The following is a 15,607-nucleotide window of genomic DNA, read 5'->3' on the forward strand; positions in this document are numbered from 1 at the left end:
GGCACTATTTGTAGAGGCTCATATCAAGCTTGCAACTTTATTAGCACCACATTAGGTTCCTTTTTGCATCTAAAGTCCGAACTGGCCAATCACATATAAGAGTCTGTTGGATAGTCATGGGGCCGAGGCCGCTTAGCTATTTTACACAGCCTCATTGCCTATGCTTTCCGTGCCGAGATTGTTATCTTTGACATCGTTCAAGCCTATGAATCAAGTGCCCTTCATCCAGTCGGACGCAGTAGGTCAATCCTTCAAATGATCCTTGAGGCAATTCGTCTGTCCATAGGTGTAGACTGACCAATTCTCAAGTTGAGGCTGCAATGAGCCTTATCAAAGGGGAATTTGAGAGAATAAATTGCCATATCCTTTCCCGGTATGTGCTACACTCTCTCTGGCCTTCACGAGAAGGTAAAAGCTCAAAGCAACGAAATAACATGAAGAGAGAATAACTCTCACGGGCCCAATCTCCATGTAAACGACCGCCCCAAAACGAGGTTAGTAGAAATCACAATATCCCAGGGTCTCTCTGACCTTCCACAACTTGTCAATTCCAGCTTTGGCATCCAGCCCAAACACTCTACCAAGGTCTGTCATATTTGAAAATATAGGCTCGTTAGGCTCGCATATAGTGCCGGGTGAAGGAATCTCGCCCGTCGTGAAATACTTGTTGATGACGTTCCAGACGCAGTCCGAGTTCTGGGCAACAGAAGTATGCTGTTTTTCCATGTTAGCATGACAAAGGTGCACTTTTGATTATGGCACTTACACCAAAGGCCTTGTATTTGAGGGCAGCTGAGTTAGTAAAACTCTCGCTCAGGTTCTGGGCTCCCTGCCAAGGAGTCACGGGGTCCCATTCGTTGCCGATCATGAGAACAGGATTCCTAGTCGTGACATTAAAGTCTCCGTCGTACAACTCCCTTGCCTGGAAAGGCCACTGTACACATGTAGCCTCCATGATATTCTCTGGTAGGCGCGGAAACCACTCCGTCTTGCCGCGGAGCTCGTCCATGATAGGTTCGAAGTCCAGGAGAGTACCTGTTCTCTTGGTATTGTCACCACAACGGACGCCAAAGGTGATATCACTGCGCCTTAGCCACTCTCTTGTAGCAAGCTCGACGTCCTTGAGGGCTTCCATGTCTCCCGTCACGAGCCTGTCCAGAGTCGTAGCCAACGTCGTATAGTTTTTGGGGTAGTAGAGGGATCGATGCAAGTACGCCTGGAAGCGATGGGAATCGAAGATGACACCATTAATTTCCTTTTGCGTGACATCCAATTCCTTATAAAGCTCTCTGATGAGGAACTTGATGTTGTCCACGGTTCGGTACGCGCGGGCCAGGGCACAGTTATGAGGAGAAGCCACGCACCCCTTCAGGAAGGCATGGAAGGTGTTATCCAAGTTATCAAGAAGATTTGGATCTCCGCTGTAGATTTTTTAGCATTAAAACACTTTGAAGGAAGCTCGGGGGCTCGAACAAGGAATGGTAATACTCGTGTACGTTCCGGACGCCATCGAGCAGGACCTTGTCAACTCGGTCTGGGAACATGGCAGCAGCTGTTGCCCCTAGAATAGACCCGGCAGAAAACCCTAGTCTTGTTTAGCAAATCCACGCTTGACGGTTCTTTGGAGTTGCGTACCCCAGTATCTCAACATGCCGTCCTCCTGTAGGGCGTCGACAAGCTGCATCAAATCCCTAGCCTGGAACGCCGTTCCCAGCATGGTACCATATACGGGAAAGTGAAGATGGCAATCATCGGCCAGTTTGGAACCCTCTTCCCATTCTTGAGCCCACGTCTTATTCAGGTGAGCATTATTCCGGCCCCGACGCGGAGGAGCTGATCCCGGGACCTTGGGGTTGGAACAATCGAAGGGGATTGATCTCCCGGTTCCTCTATCATCAAGTCAGATGGAACTCGCATCCCAGTCAAGTTGAGCACACGATACCTAACGTTCCAAGTAACCAAGTCCCAATGACGATCGGTGACCCTGAGACATATCAGCTTTGATCACCTCTTTTGGTTCCCTATATCACCCACATTGCTAATCTCCTGTACCCCTTCATCATCTTCACGATGTTCATGGCTCCAAGCCTGCCAAAGTTTATAATGATGCTTCCTCTTACGGGCGGCCTGAGGGCCGCGTATCTCACAATGTCCATGAGCACGGTCTGACTCGACAGCGGGTCAGTATAGTCAAGAGGAACTTCCATCGTAGCACACTCGATGTTTGGGGGTAATTGAAAACTGCAGCGGGTCCAAGTGAGGCCGTGTGTGTTCAGGGCGGTCCATGGGAGTGGAACTGTCGTCGCAGCGGCGAGGCTGGCGACGGCCAGACAGAGGATGGATCGCATCGTGGGGTCGGCTTGGGGGTTTTGATTTCCGCGGTGTGTGAGGGAGACGAGACGGGACTTTTCAACACAGCCTTTGGTTTGTTGTCCCTTATTTATTAGGGCTCTAAAGATGTCTTGTGAAATACAGTTGCTTTGGTCATGCACACGAGAGGAGATGTGGTCAGAGATGTCCTTTTTTAGAGCAGATAACAGCGTCTTCCCGGCGTTACTCGACATTTGGTTATTTTGATGACGAACTACGGTGAGAATCTCGTCTCTCTCTTGTGGTCAGTCCTCAAAGGGGAGTTATCAGCCAGGTATCAAGGGGCAGAACATCTACTTTCTCTGGGTGTATAAAGGAGTATTCTTGGTAACATCAAGATCAATGGCCACCTCGATACTTTTCCAATTATCCCGGATGCATTGCATTGATATACTGACAGTTCAAGTGAGCCTGGCCTTTCATTCTTACGAGATGTGGTCTTCACGGTGACGGTTGAAGTTCACGATGAATTTGTTGGAAGCTTTCGGCACCAGAGCTTAAAATGATCCTGTACTCACTACAGAAGTAGCTCACGGGTAGGTCAGGGCACGGAATCACGCTCTTCTCTAAATCGAGATGACATGCTATCCAGTCGAAAGTCCAATTGAGAATGAGACATGACCTCGCTTTTGCTATGTGACTGGTGAATCCCTTGTCTCTGGGCAACTGAAGATTTCACCGGAAGTGGAAATCGCTTCAGACAGTGTCTTGGGTTGGGTAACTCGGTGCCTGGCCCATTGAATTCCAGCGTCTTGTTGAGGATGATGTGTTGTGCTGGCCTCTGCTTACTTTTTGAAACGATAGCTGTCGTTACCCGCAGTGCCAACTCATCGCACATTGTGTGTTGTTTGTGTGTTACTAGGACAACATGAGAAGGGATACAGAGCAGCACGATGCAGTCAGACGGAAACAAACATGGACGACAAATAAGCAGGGGCTGCAGTGAATGAATGATTGCCCGACTTGGCGCCCAATGTGATAGCTCCGCAACAACACACAACCTCATCTCATTCCAATTGATGAGCTTGTCGCTGATAAACAGCCCAACCCAAGCTTACCCTGGACCATCAGCGTATCACGGTCGTATTCCAATCCGTCTTTAGCGCTTGTCTCGCTTTACTCTCTCTTGTCTTTGGTCTCGGTTTCTCCCTTGGCGTGGCTTGTGAAAAAAAAAATCGGGGCCTGACCCCAGTCACCGTCATCCAACTTTTTTGGTGAGAATGGGAGATGGGAGATGGAGCCGTCATCAGCGCCAACTTTTCTTGCTTGTTGCCCGGGCCCTCACTCTCTCCACTTGGCACGGGGCGGGAGGGAGAGGAGAACTGGAGAAAGCACTTTACCTGCAGCAGAGGCTTCCCGTCCCGTCTCTGGATGATGATGACAGCATCATCCTTTTCAATCTCGACTCTTTTCTCTTCTCCTTTTTCTTCTGCTTCCTCCTGAGAGATTGAGCCACAATTGAAAACTATTGCCAATAGGCTTCCCGTTGTCTTCAGGGTCTCGACTGGCCTCGAACTTGGCAGCCCAGCTGCTTGATGCTGGAGGCCTGTGCTGACCAAGTCTTCCGTCACAGCGGACTCGTAGAAGGCCCCGACCCCTTTGATCGCTGAGTTAGCGGCTAGATATCGAGCGCCGGCCCCCGGAAAAGGCGCTGGAACGGCCCCCTGTCTGTCACAGTCCAGCTGGGCTCTGCTCTTTAGCGCACGAGCTATCAAGTCAGAGACCGCGTATCCCGTTCAGGTTCAAGTTCAGCTTGTTCGACGATACCTCGTGTCCAAGTATCCGCTGCTCCTGGCCCTGGCCCATTGGCTAGTCCCAACAGGGGCAAGAGCGCCTGGGATGTGATGGCGTGGCGTCACCAGACAGCTCGTGGCTGAGGCGGTTCCGCTTGAGGTCCGGTTGGGCAGGTGAGGGCCGAGGCCTGGTCGCGCCTGCCGTTCCCTGTTCGTGTTCCGTCCTCTGGTTGGCCGACACAAGAAAGGTACTTTGAATCCTCGTACTGCTGTTCCCTCCCCCATCCCATTTCACCCGCTCCCAAGGCCTTGCACCTGCAGCCTGCAGGCGAGTCGAGCCCCCCGAATGGTGAGGCGAAGAAAAGAGAGAGTGGATTGATCGAATGGATGTCTAGGAGAAGTTGATCGGAACAGGGTCGTGGTTACTTGTACTGGTTGGTCCCCTTTCTTTCCACTGACCTAATCACGAAACACCAAAAAAAATCTTGTCGAGATTGGCATTCTTTCTTTGCTTCGACATCATCGCATCATCCCAAACTCCACCCGCCCATTGCGATCCGCGTCCGATACGATACGACACTGTCGGACTGGGTGCCCCATCCATCTCGAGCAACCCTCGCGAAAGGCTTGCGGAGAAGCAACAAAACGGGGACCGCGGCCGCCCAGGCTACGTATTCGTACACACAGGCGTCACTCCAATCCGTAACAGTCAGCGGAGCGGGAGGGAGCTCCTCTTTCGCTCTCCTCATCTCGTACCGTACCGCTGAAGCTGCGCGCTAGAGTCAACCAGCCACAGCATTTCTGCCCCATCGTCCATCGAAACCCCCCGGTCGTGGAACGTGCGACCCCGTGGAACGTGGCTCGCGCAGTTTCAAAGCCGCAGTTCCTCCCGTCCTGAGGTAGAGACGAGAGGGTGTTGTACCATACCTACCCTCTCACACTCGGACCTCCGTTGCTTCTTTCTCCCTCGTCTGGTCTGTCCGTCTACCGTTCGACTCGCTCGTCGTCGTCAAACCGTGTCGGGTCCGGAGGATCCGCCTTTTCCATCCCATCCTCCATTCCCGCTGGACTGGGCCGCGCTGCCAATTCCCTCCCCCTCTCCCCACGGATCCTGAGCTTGCCTGACCCTGACGCTCTGTCCTCCAACGTTCGTTGACCTGTCTCATCTCGACTGGTCACGTCACGTCAGGTCACGCACGTCGCTGTCCGGGCCGGCAGCGCAGCACAGCACACGACAGATTCGACTGACACTCTCCACCGTGCCCGTTCGCCATGGACTCGTATGTTTGCTCCTCGCCTTGAATTCTTGACTCAGGGCGCCACCACCATCTCTCTTTTCCTCTGTCACACCTTCCGTTACGCACAAACTCTATCCTTTGCCTCGCCGAACCTTGCTCGCACACCCAAACTCACGCTCACGTCTGCTCTGCCCTAGATTTATTCCAATGTCTGCCGCCGCCGCTGGCTGGGGCCAGCCTCTTGCGACAACCTCACCAGCGTCTCGACGATCATTAGGCCATTTCCGATCACTTTCCTCGATCGCTTCTGCGCCTAGCCACAAGCCTCGGACTCCTTCAACAATTACTCCCGATCACACACCCGTCAAATCTTCCTCTTCGACACATCTACCGATCGGTTCTCCTGCACCTATCGACCTCGGCGATGAGATGAGCACCCTGCCTGATCCACGAAGCCGTGGTATGAGCCCGGCCGATGACGGTAGTATCTCGACCCCTAATCACCATCCCGACCTCAATGACGAAGTCGCCACCCTCAGCACAAAACTCATCAACGCCATCAATCACCAGACAATACTCGATGACTCCCTATCGGCCGCCCGTCATGAGCTCGACACTGCCCGCGACCGAATTCGCATCCTCGAGGCCCAGAATGCCTCGCAGCGTGAAATGCTGGCGGGCGACGTTTGGATACGAAAGCATACCGTTGAGGCTGAAAAGAAGGTTTGGCACGCCAAAATAGCCGAGGAGCGCCAGAAGCGTCTCGATACGGAAAAGGACAAGAAGAAGATTGAGCAGGAGCTCGAAAACCTTACTGCTGCCCTGTTCGAAGAGGCCAACAAGATGGTGATTGCGGCCAAGGAGGAGGCCAAGGCGGATCACGAGGTGCTGCAACGCAAGAATGACCAGTTGAAAGCTCAGTTGGCCGATTCCGAAAGTCTGCTCAAGTCACAGCAGGAGCAGCTCTCTGAGCTCAAGCACGTCATGGAGCATATGGCTGCCGAACGCGACGACCAGACCAACCCTACCGCTCCCTCTTCGCCCGGCTTTGCCAAATCCGATTCTCTTGACGATCAGCGAACATCCGCCAATGAACCCTCACCTTCGCCATGGGTTCCTGCTGCCGAGCCCTCACACCCGACAAGCTTTACCCATCTGATCCAACCTGTCCTGCGAACGGATCTGACTTCGTACGATGACTTTGTGAGCCTCGCTCGAGTCTCTCGCAACCGTGCTGGAAGCCGTGTCTCGTCGGGCTCTATGGGTGCCCTTACTGCGCTGTCCTCGTTTGGCCTTGGTGGTTCGACTTCAAGTGCTCACCCTTCCAACGCTTCTACTACATCTCTCAACACAACGGGCCAAGCTGTCGGTAGCGCCCCTCAGTCACCGAACACGCCCGCCTCGACCATCAGTGCTGCCTCAAATGCCTCTGCTGCTCCTCTGCCTAGCTTGAAAGAGACAAAGTTCTACAAGCGGGTTTTGGCAGAAGACATTGAGCCTACCCTTCGTCTTGATATGGCTCCGGGCCTGTCCTGGCTTGCTCGTCGAACTGTTATCAACTCGATTGCCGAGGGGTCACTGGTCGTGGAGCCTGTCCCAACCACAGGATCATTTATTGCTTTGACCAAGCCGCAATTCTACCCGTGCTCCCTCTGCGGTGACTCTCGAAAGGATCCTATTTATCTGCGTACCCACCGATTCCGAACGAGCGAGACCGATTCTGCTCAGAGACACCCTCTGTGCAAGTACTGCCTCAACCGCGTACGCTCTACGTGCGACTTTCTTGGATTTCTACGCATGGTCAAGGACGGTCACTGGCGAGCTGACGATGAGAACCACGAAAAGGCTGCCTGGGAGGAGAGTGTACGACTACGAGAGCAGATGTTCTGGTCTCGAATTGGAGGAGGTGTTATTCCCAACATCCAGGCGCCGCTGTCGGTTGACCTGGAGAAGAGCCCGCGGACCAGCCGCGAGGAGAGTGTGGTGTCCGATCATCTCTCGGTCCCGGGCTTTCAAACCCCACCAATGATGAACATTGACCGAACGCGGAACGAAAAGGTCAACGGCCCGATTCAAGAGCCCCATACTCCGCCTTTGCAGACGGATGGAGCTAGGAGCGTACGAAGCTCCATACAGTCTCTGGATGTCAAGAGCAGCTCTGGCTCGGAAGACACGAAGCGACTGTCCATCACGATCCCATCTGCGGATCAATAAACAAAACAGCCTTTTCAAGACCCGCACGGGGTTGACGACGGCGTCAGCTCCTGATGCGGGCCTTGTGTATTATTTTTGTATAACACTTTGGGTTACAGGATTGCATGCATTGCTTGGTTTGCGGGAATGAGTTTGGATTGCGCATGCTGGGCGCTATGATGCTCCATCAGCTGTCTCGACACGGACACAGCAGCTCAGAAGACGAAGGATGGGATGGGATATTTCAACATACATTGGATGAATAGGTTATGGGAACTGACTTACTGCCGGGGGACTTGGATGAAGGGACCGATCGATCGTTATGGGAGTCCTCGCGGGTCTACAACTTCTGGCGTTTTACGGGGAGAGACAGAGAAGACAGAGAGAGATGCGCATCGTTCGTTTCGGGAGGCGCAAACTGGGTCGGGAAATGGGTTGGGTTTCTTGGGACGACATACTTTACTTGTCCTCTGCTTTTGGTCCAGAGCGTCATGATTGGATTGGATTTGCCACGTGCAAGAGAGAGAGAGCACACATGCACAGGGTTTGCTTGCCTACATTTATTAGATCATCACGCAAGGCCGTCAACTATGCTATTTGACGCTGCCACTAGTTGTAGTAGTAATACACATGATACCAACTGCATACGCTTGCTTGCCATACGATCTCTGTTCTGATATCTATATTGGGCTTCACTTGGACGGAGCAACTTATCAATATACAGTTTGCTTAACGTTAGTATATTCCTTTACGAAGAAATTCAGGTTACTCCAACAAGTATCACACAACCTTGACAACATGAATGACATAAAAATGTATATTAGATGATGGAATTTGTGTCGCAAACATTGTACGCGTGCCACGATTTGCCCTCAGAGACATGTCAACAAATGAGAATACGCCGTAGCCCGACGTCCCGGTCCTGTATAGCCTCCTCATCCTTCCCCTCGTTTTTATGGGTGTAATTTTTTTATGGCTTTTCTCCTCCAAAATCAGACAGATACTGATTATCCCCCCATCTTCTCTAGTAGTGTAAGATCGCCAGGGATTTTCCCCACCCTCTCCATAAGTCGTCAAGTGATAATGAGTACATGATGTTACAAGGCTTGCGGAAGGTTTGTAGAAGAGGCTGAGCCAGGAGTAGGTAGGGCCGTTTGCAAGCCAGGCTTCGTAAACATGGAAATCGAGGGTCTCGCAAAGAGAACTCATCTGTCCGATAGCTTACAGCTCATCCTTGACGGTGGCGTCCTGGTTCTCGCTGGCAGGCTTGGCCTTGGCCTCCTCGGCCTCCTTCTCACCATCCTTGCTAGCAGCAACATCCTCAGGAGCAGCCACGGCCTCCTCGACCTTCTCCTTGCCCTTGAGAGTCTCGCTGTTCACACCCTCAACATCAGGGTGAGGAGGGGCGACACCAGCGTCAATGTCAGCAGGCCAGCCACCCTCGGGCTCTTGAACCTCCTGGCCGTTCTCATCAACGACTTTGATCTTGGTTTCGTACTTGGTCTTGAACTCAACCTTGCCCTCCAGAGCCTTGACCTGCTCAGGGTCAAGGAGGTTGCCGTCTTGGTCACGGTATTCAATCTTCTCCTCCTTGGCAACCACACGGTGCTCAACCGCGGGCTCAGGAGCTCCAGAGATGACAGCCTCCTCCTGCTTGTTAACGACAGGAGCCTCTTGCTTGACGGGGTCAACCTTCTTAGTAGCCTGCGTGGTGGGAACCACGGAGGAGCTGACTGCGGGAACCTGGCTGTACTTGTCATACTGAAAGTCGCATGTTAGTCAACTATTGTCTGAATTGATTGGACACAAAACACTTACGCTATCATAGAAGGTGTTGCAGTCAAAGTCCCAGGTCTTGAAGAGCTTCACGCGCTTGCACTCAGCCTTGGTCCAGGGACTACCATAGGCCAGAGGAGCGTACAGGGAGAAGACAGCAGCAGAGAGGACAAGGAAAGAAACAGTGGCGATGCGGTTGATGGCGTTGCTCTCACGGACACCAATACCGGGAACGCGGGCAGTGATGAAGTCAAAGACCTGGCAGAGGGCAATGATGGCAAAGTAGAGAGCAGGGAAGTAGTGGTGAAGGAACAGTTGACGCTTCATGAGGTAGAAGGGGAAGTAATGCAGAGCCCAGCCGAGGACCGAAGTGCCAATCTCGTAGTCGAATCGCTTGAAGGTGGAGCTAGCGTAGTCGTTGCAGCTGCGCTGCCATCGGAGAACGGCAATACCCTTGAAGACGACCCAGATGGCAATGGCAACGCTGGAAGACCACCAGATGATGGGGTTTCCGAGGAGGTAGACCTGAGTGTGCTGGCGTCCCCAGAAGTTGATACCTCGGCGAAGGATGGGCCAAGACTCAGGGCGAGAGTCCCAGGCATGGGAGTCAGTGAGGCCAGCGTTGGTCCTCCACATGACCTTGTGAAGCTCCCAGAACTTGCCAAAGAAGCCAGGTCGTCGGTAGTTGACCTTCTCAACATCGCCCTCCAGCTGGGGGTGAGCGTTGCTCTCGATGTACCACAAGCTGTTGGGGAGAGTACCGCCGCGAGCGCAAGTCACCTCCTGCTGCTCGGAAGCCCAATCGGGGAGCTTAACCTTGTGAGAGAAGAGAACACAGCCAGTCATGACGTGAACGAGGCGGAACTTGGTCTCAATAGTTCGGAGGCGGGTCTTGGCGAGAGCACCCTTGGTCTTCTTCTTGACAATCTCGACACGGAAGAAATCGTTGGCATCACCATCGAAGCCCTCATAGCCATAAGCGGAGACCTCGTTCTGCCAGTCGGCCTCGGTGATCGGGGGACGGACATCGTGGGAGTGCAGGCGGCGGTGGGTAGGGCTGTGGTAGAGTCGGAGAACAGCTCCGTCCTTGATGTACTGGGGCTCGGGAAGAGCGTCCCAGGCATGGGTACCGTTGATAGGCTGGCCATCGATGCCGAGGGGCTGAGTCTGGTTCTCCAGGAGCCAGATGTTGTTGTCGTCCTTGTGAGGATACAGAGTGATCTGCTGCTGCTTGCTGCCGGTGGGGTACATGAGAGGGTGAGAGTGAAGGTAACCACCCTGGGTGTTGACATGACGAATGGTGACACGGCTGCCCATGATGACATCGGCGGGGACATCCTTCATTCGCTTGTTGTTGAGGGTAGCCTGGAACTCGGAGCTCATGAAACCATCACCATCACCAGGGTTCTTGAGGGCAACGAAGTGAATGGCGAACATGGCCATGTAGAAGGTCAGAGGGACGACGATCAGGGAAAAGACGCGGGCCATGAAGTGCTTGGTCCAAAGACGCTAGAAGAAGTCAGCAGGCTGATCAAGAACCAACATGGGCAATAATTTCCATACCATGGACACGTTCTTGGTGTCACCGAGCAGAACCCAGAGCTGGACCAGAGTGAGGGCGCCAACCCAAGCAATGGTGAACAAGCCAACCCACTTGATGCTGGCGGTGATACCCAGGCCAAGACCAGTGTTGATGAGCCAGAACCACCAGCTGAGTTGGAAGGCCTTATCAGGACCAAGCTCGTGCTGGTTGGTGAAGCACGTGAAGGACAGAACAGTGAAAGCGGTAGCAGCAACAAGAGGCGAATCGAGGAGGATCAGACGGGCCTGGGTCAGAAGACCGTTCTCTGCGAAGAGTTAGCTCAAGTCAATGTGAACCTTGCATCTCCGGGAACACGAACCAAAGATAATGAGACCGGAGCCCATGGCAGCAGTCATGGTACGGCAGCCAACAGCCTTGAGAGTCAGGAACATGCAGGGAATCAGAAGAATACCGCAGATGGCGGGGAACATGCGCATGGCGACATATGGCACGCCGGGCTCAATGTAGTCCTTGCCAATCTCCTTGAAGTCGAAGCTTCCGTCGAAGCCAGCGAGCCAGCCGGTGAGGGCGATGAGCATCTTGGCCAGGGGAGGGTGGACGTCCATGAAGAACTTGCCCTTGATGTACTTGGTAGCAAAGCCGCCGAAGCTGTGGTTGTGAAACGAAACGATTAGTGGACTGGTCTGGACAGGGGATGGCTGGAGCTCGGGATGAAGCTCAACCAAAGCTCCCAGGAGCGAGAAAGACTCACTGGACCTCATCAAAGACAACACTAGTGGGCTGGTAGATCCTGTAGACACGGACAATGGTGGCCACGACCATGAGGCCGAGGACAATCCAGTAGTCGGAGACGGGGAGGAGGAAGACATCGTTGTCCTCAACGCCATCAGACTTGTACGAGGTCGACTTCTTGGCCTTGCCGTTGCTGTTCTTCTTGGGCTTACTAGCCACGGCAGCAGGCTGCTGCTGCTGCTGCTGCTGCGGCTGCGGTACCGGAGCAGGTTGTTGTTTCTCGACGACAGGCTGTTCAGCCTTGACCGGCGGCCTGGGACTCTTGCCCCGGGAACGAGCCATGGCGGTCAAGTATCGATGTTCAGTTCGAATCGACTCGATCGCGGAAGGCTTCTAGAAGCTGTGCCTGAAGCGCAGACACTCGAATCGGGGACAATGGTGTCGGATGGTTTTGGATGTAAAAAAGAAAAGATTGGTCGTGGAAACGAGAGCGAGAAGGGAAAACCGGCCGGGGGAGGAGATGACTTAAAGACACCTCATCGAATGGGCCGGAGGATAAGATAAAAAAGAAGAATAAGAAAAAAGAAAAAGACCCAAAAGTTCAATCGCAAGCTGCCCGGGGTAATAGAATGGACAGCAGGCGATGCACAATAGGCCTGGACGTCGTTGGGTGATGCGAGGTTGAAGAAGGGGAAAGGGAAGGAAGAAAAGAAGTCGAGGAGGACACGAAGCTTCAGGGGATGGTCGATGATTAACTTAGCACATGCGGGTGGGCTGAAACTGGTGATGGGATGGGGGATTGACTGGAAGGAAGCTTGCAGCAGCAGCAGGCGCGTGTCACTGGGCTCCTGCTCCTTCCTGCCCAGGCTCTCTGCTCTGCTCTCTCTCACAAAAATTGTAGCTACAGTGGCCTTTTCGGCTCGCTGTCGTTCCCGTCAGCTCGAGTAGCCTCCACCCTCCACTAGTACCTCGCGCCCAGTGGGGGGAGGGGAGGTACATGGACACGCACAGCGAATCAACCCCTGACCCCGGCCACGAAAATCCCCTGGAATCCCCGTAGCGCTAGTCTGGAAACGGAGCTGCACATGGAAGGGGAACATTCGCCCTATAAAAAGCGTCCTTTGGCACTAGCGAGGCACAGCTAACACTCAGCCGACCTCAGCTCATGCCTACAAAGGTGTTGCTATCATTGACGTGAAGAATAATAATAATAATAATAACTAGGTAGGTACCTAGGCAATGAAGCTCAGCAAGAGCTAAGCTCAAAGGTGTCAATTACCATTCCTATCTAAGCCTCAGCCCAAAGCTCCCAGAGCTTCCAGAACTAGCGATTCACATTTTGCGCCACTCTCGTGTTGTGGCTCATTACTGCAGCCACAGCAGGGGTTCGTCTTGACTGTGGCATCAGCTCCAAACAAGCGCGATGCGGCTAAACATCCATGGAGGGCGAGACTGCACAAGAGCCCCTTTTTTCGCCTATGCCCAAAAACGCGTGTTCTTGGGCCACACGAGTGTCCTCCTCTCCTTAGACGAGCATAGTGACGAAGACTATCCTCGGTGACGTTTGACCCGTTTGTGTTACCACAAGTTTAATATTGGAAACAGTCTATAACAAGCATAAACGCCCTCTGAGCTGAGTCGTCAATGATAACTCCGTCTCGGGTATATCAACTCCACTTCCCATGTATGTAGATTCATGTCTCACTTGGCATCTCTGATCAACAGCTGTCCAAGATCGCGTGTCTCGATAGGCTACAAGTCACCCCGCGCCCCCCTCGACTGCAGATATTCTGCCCAGTGCCGGAAGCCTGCAATCCAGTACGGAACGCCTTGTGGCTTGGCCAGCTCACTTAGGGACGCTCGTCTGGGTGACTCTTGTGATAACCAGTCGTGACCTTGAGCATCGAGAACGTCTGCCATCGACGTTGAGATAATCCGATTCACTCTTCCATTCACAAGAGGGAACTTTTGCAACGCTTGCATCGCTTCACTCCAACAAGATAACGCAGATTCCATCTCAGAGTTCATGTGGCGCAGTTTTGCCAGGATGACGTACAGTCGAAGTCTCTCATATTTGAGAAGGCTGGTCCTGGTCTGGACGTCAAGGCAGATCTGCTCTGGTTCTTCGTAGCGCCCTTGGGCAAAAAGCGACTCTGCCAGGGCCAATTCCAGAAGGGACTTTCCAGGCAGAGGGTCGGGTCTTTCAGTGCGTCGCACTATTTCCGCGCGGAGGAGTTCTTCACCAGCAACAGGCCTGTCAAGCTCTCGCAGTGTGTCAGCCAGATCGCAAGTAAGGTCGCGAAGATCCTCTTCCAGGATGATGTCACTCTGTTCCTGTGTGGTCTTGTGTGCTATCTCGAGCTGCTCCAGCGAGTCATTGAACTCGCCTTGATACCTCATGATTCTTCCAAGTAGCGCATGTTTTCGGAAGCATATAACTTCTTCCAATGGGGATGGGTTCTCTCCAAGAGGGCTCCAGTCTTCCAACAACCCTCGGGCGGTGTCAAGATCTGCTACTTGAATGTAGTTCAAGCATCGCTGAAGGACTGTCACGCAAATTTCTGAGCGTGTTCGCTGATTCATGGCGGTTGCTGGGTCGTCTGATGCAAGGTCCTGGAGGCTGTTCACAGCTTCGTTCATGTTTCCGCTAATTCGACCTAGGAGTGCCTTGGACTGTCCGATGCAAAGGCGAAGATGCGTGTTCTTGAGGCGTCCCGCAGCCAATTCTGCTTGACCAACAGCAAAGTACTTCCATGCCATGCCGGGAAATCGAGAAGCCTCAATGAGGGTGAGCATGAAGTCAGTTCTTGTAACTGTTGGAAGATCGTCAAAGCAATCTTGATAAGCTTCCGTCACATGTTGCAAATGCGGTAGGAATAGCTTGACGGTAGGGTCACTGAGTTGGGTCAGTAGTTGGTCGAGGCTTGTCAAGGTTACAGACTTACGGAAACTCAATATACTTCCAGGGGATCGCTCTATATGCCACGATCAGGGCTTGCTGTCGCCAAAATGAAAGACCTTTGGGATCAAGGCTTTCATGGATGCGAGCCGACATGTCTTCGTTCAAGTGGTAGGCGTCATCGGAATACTTCAAGATAGCTGAAACCCGACAGAGTTCTTCAAAGATGTTGCTCAATCTTGAAGCGTCCGAAAGCAACTCAGCCAGTTCCGGAACCAATCCGACCGGGATGGCGTCCACAGTCTCGATCTTGCCGTCGGCTGTCCAACGCCTGCGATTGGTTGAGCCACGGACAAGAAGATCCAAGGGGATTTTGTCGTAGGGTGAGAAGAATGACATCAGCACCAACAAGATGCTAGCGTCTTCTGAACGGCTGGAGTGTTCGTCAAACAGATAGCTGGAGACAGCTTCCAGAGCTGAGGCTCTCCATGCCGACGACGCCATTCCCACGGATAGAGTATCGGGCTGAACACTGCTTCGGGTCGAATTCATAATAATTTCATGGATGAGGAAGGGAACGGGAGGGATTTAATCATTGGCTCCTTCAGCGGAGAAGCTTTACCCCGAGAGTCCACTCCAACCGTGCGTTGTTTGGTCGTCCAAGGAATAGAGTGAACATGAGTGGTTGGTCAATAGGTACTGTCGAATATCTTGGCCCCTTTTTGAATGGATGGTGTGTGAAAAGATGGATGTTTTTGGAAGGCCGTAAGGCTGGGGTGCGTGATCGGGGAAAACGGCGTTGACTCCGCGAGCAGCCGACAAAACGTCATATCGGCCATTTTGGTAAGCCGGTTTGTGCGGGGTATGTACTTGGCAATCTTTGCTGAGTGTCCAGGGTGCGATACGTCTCTTGAAGATCAAGTTCAGTTCTTGTGCAGGTTTGAGTTGGGGTTGCACAAGGCACTGTGGCTGACTGACCAGGCTTCATCGTAAGTACTGTAAGCCCTAGACCACCATCCCGTCTTCTTCGTTCAGGAACCCAAGGCCAAGCTTGCTATCTCACAGATGCCCGATAGGTTGGTCAACTCACTAAAGTTAGCTGCCGGAGATCTCGGTTCGCTAG

At 53.0% G+C, this 15,607-nt stretch overlaps 4 protein-coding genes across 4 annotated transcripts; 1 reads left to right on the forward strand and 3 right to left on the reverse strand.

Annotated features, from left to right (window-relative positions):
• Positions 1-495: 495 nt before the first annotated feature.
• On the reverse strand, positions 496-2,348 carry MRS44_004369 (uncharacterized protein; the record flags this gene model as incomplete). Its single annotated transcript, XM_046280945.1, has 6 exons — positions 496-714; positions 767-1,421; positions 1,474-1,585; positions 1,636-1,889; positions 1,943-1,984; positions 2,035-2,348. The coding sequence occupies 6 exons, from the start codon at positions 2,346-2,348 to the stop codon at positions 496-498; spliced, it is 1,596 nt and encodes a 531-aa protein (XP_046136507.1).
• A 3,200-nt stretch (positions 2,349-5,548) lies between these two features.
• Positions 5,549-7,555, forward strand: MRS44_004370 (uncharacterized protein; the record flags this gene model as incomplete). The annotated part of the gene is made up of 1 exon (XM_046268936.2): positions 5,549-7,555. The coding sequence occupies one exon, from the start codon at positions 5,549-5,551 to the stop codon at positions 7,553-7,555; it is 2,007 nt and encodes a 668-aa protein (XP_046136506.1).
• A 1,200-nt stretch (positions 7,556-8,755) lies between these two features.
• Positions 8,756-11,927, reverse strand: MRS44_004371 (uncharacterized protein; the record flags this gene model as incomplete). The annotated part of the gene is made up of 5 exons (XM_046268935.2): positions 8,756-9,295; positions 9,353-10,819; positions 10,874-11,157; positions 11,212-11,501; positions 11,605-11,927. 5 exons carry the CDS (start codon positions 11,925-11,927, stop codon positions 8,756-8,758), a joined length of 2,904 nt encoding a protein of 967 aa, XP_046136505.1.
• Positions 11,928-13,337: 1,410 nt separating this feature from the next.
• Positions 13,338-15,036, reverse strand: MRS44_004372 (uncharacterized protein; the record flags this gene model as incomplete). Its single annotated transcript, XM_046270690.2, has 2 exons — positions 13,338-14,481; positions 14,531-15,036. 2 exons carry the CDS (start codon positions 15,034-15,036, stop codon positions 13,338-13,340), a joined length of 1,650 nt encoding a protein of 549 aa, XP_046136504.2.
• Positions 15,037-15,607: the final 571 nt, after the last annotated feature.

Source organism: Fusarium solani, assembly GCF_023522795.1.
Source record: "Fusarium solani strain SB1 chromosome Unknown bctg00000002, whole genome shotgun sequence".
In the NCBI taxonomy this organism is placed as follows: Eukaryota; Fungi; Ascomycota; class Sordariomycetes; order Hypocreales; family Nectriaceae; genus Fusarium; species Fusarium solani.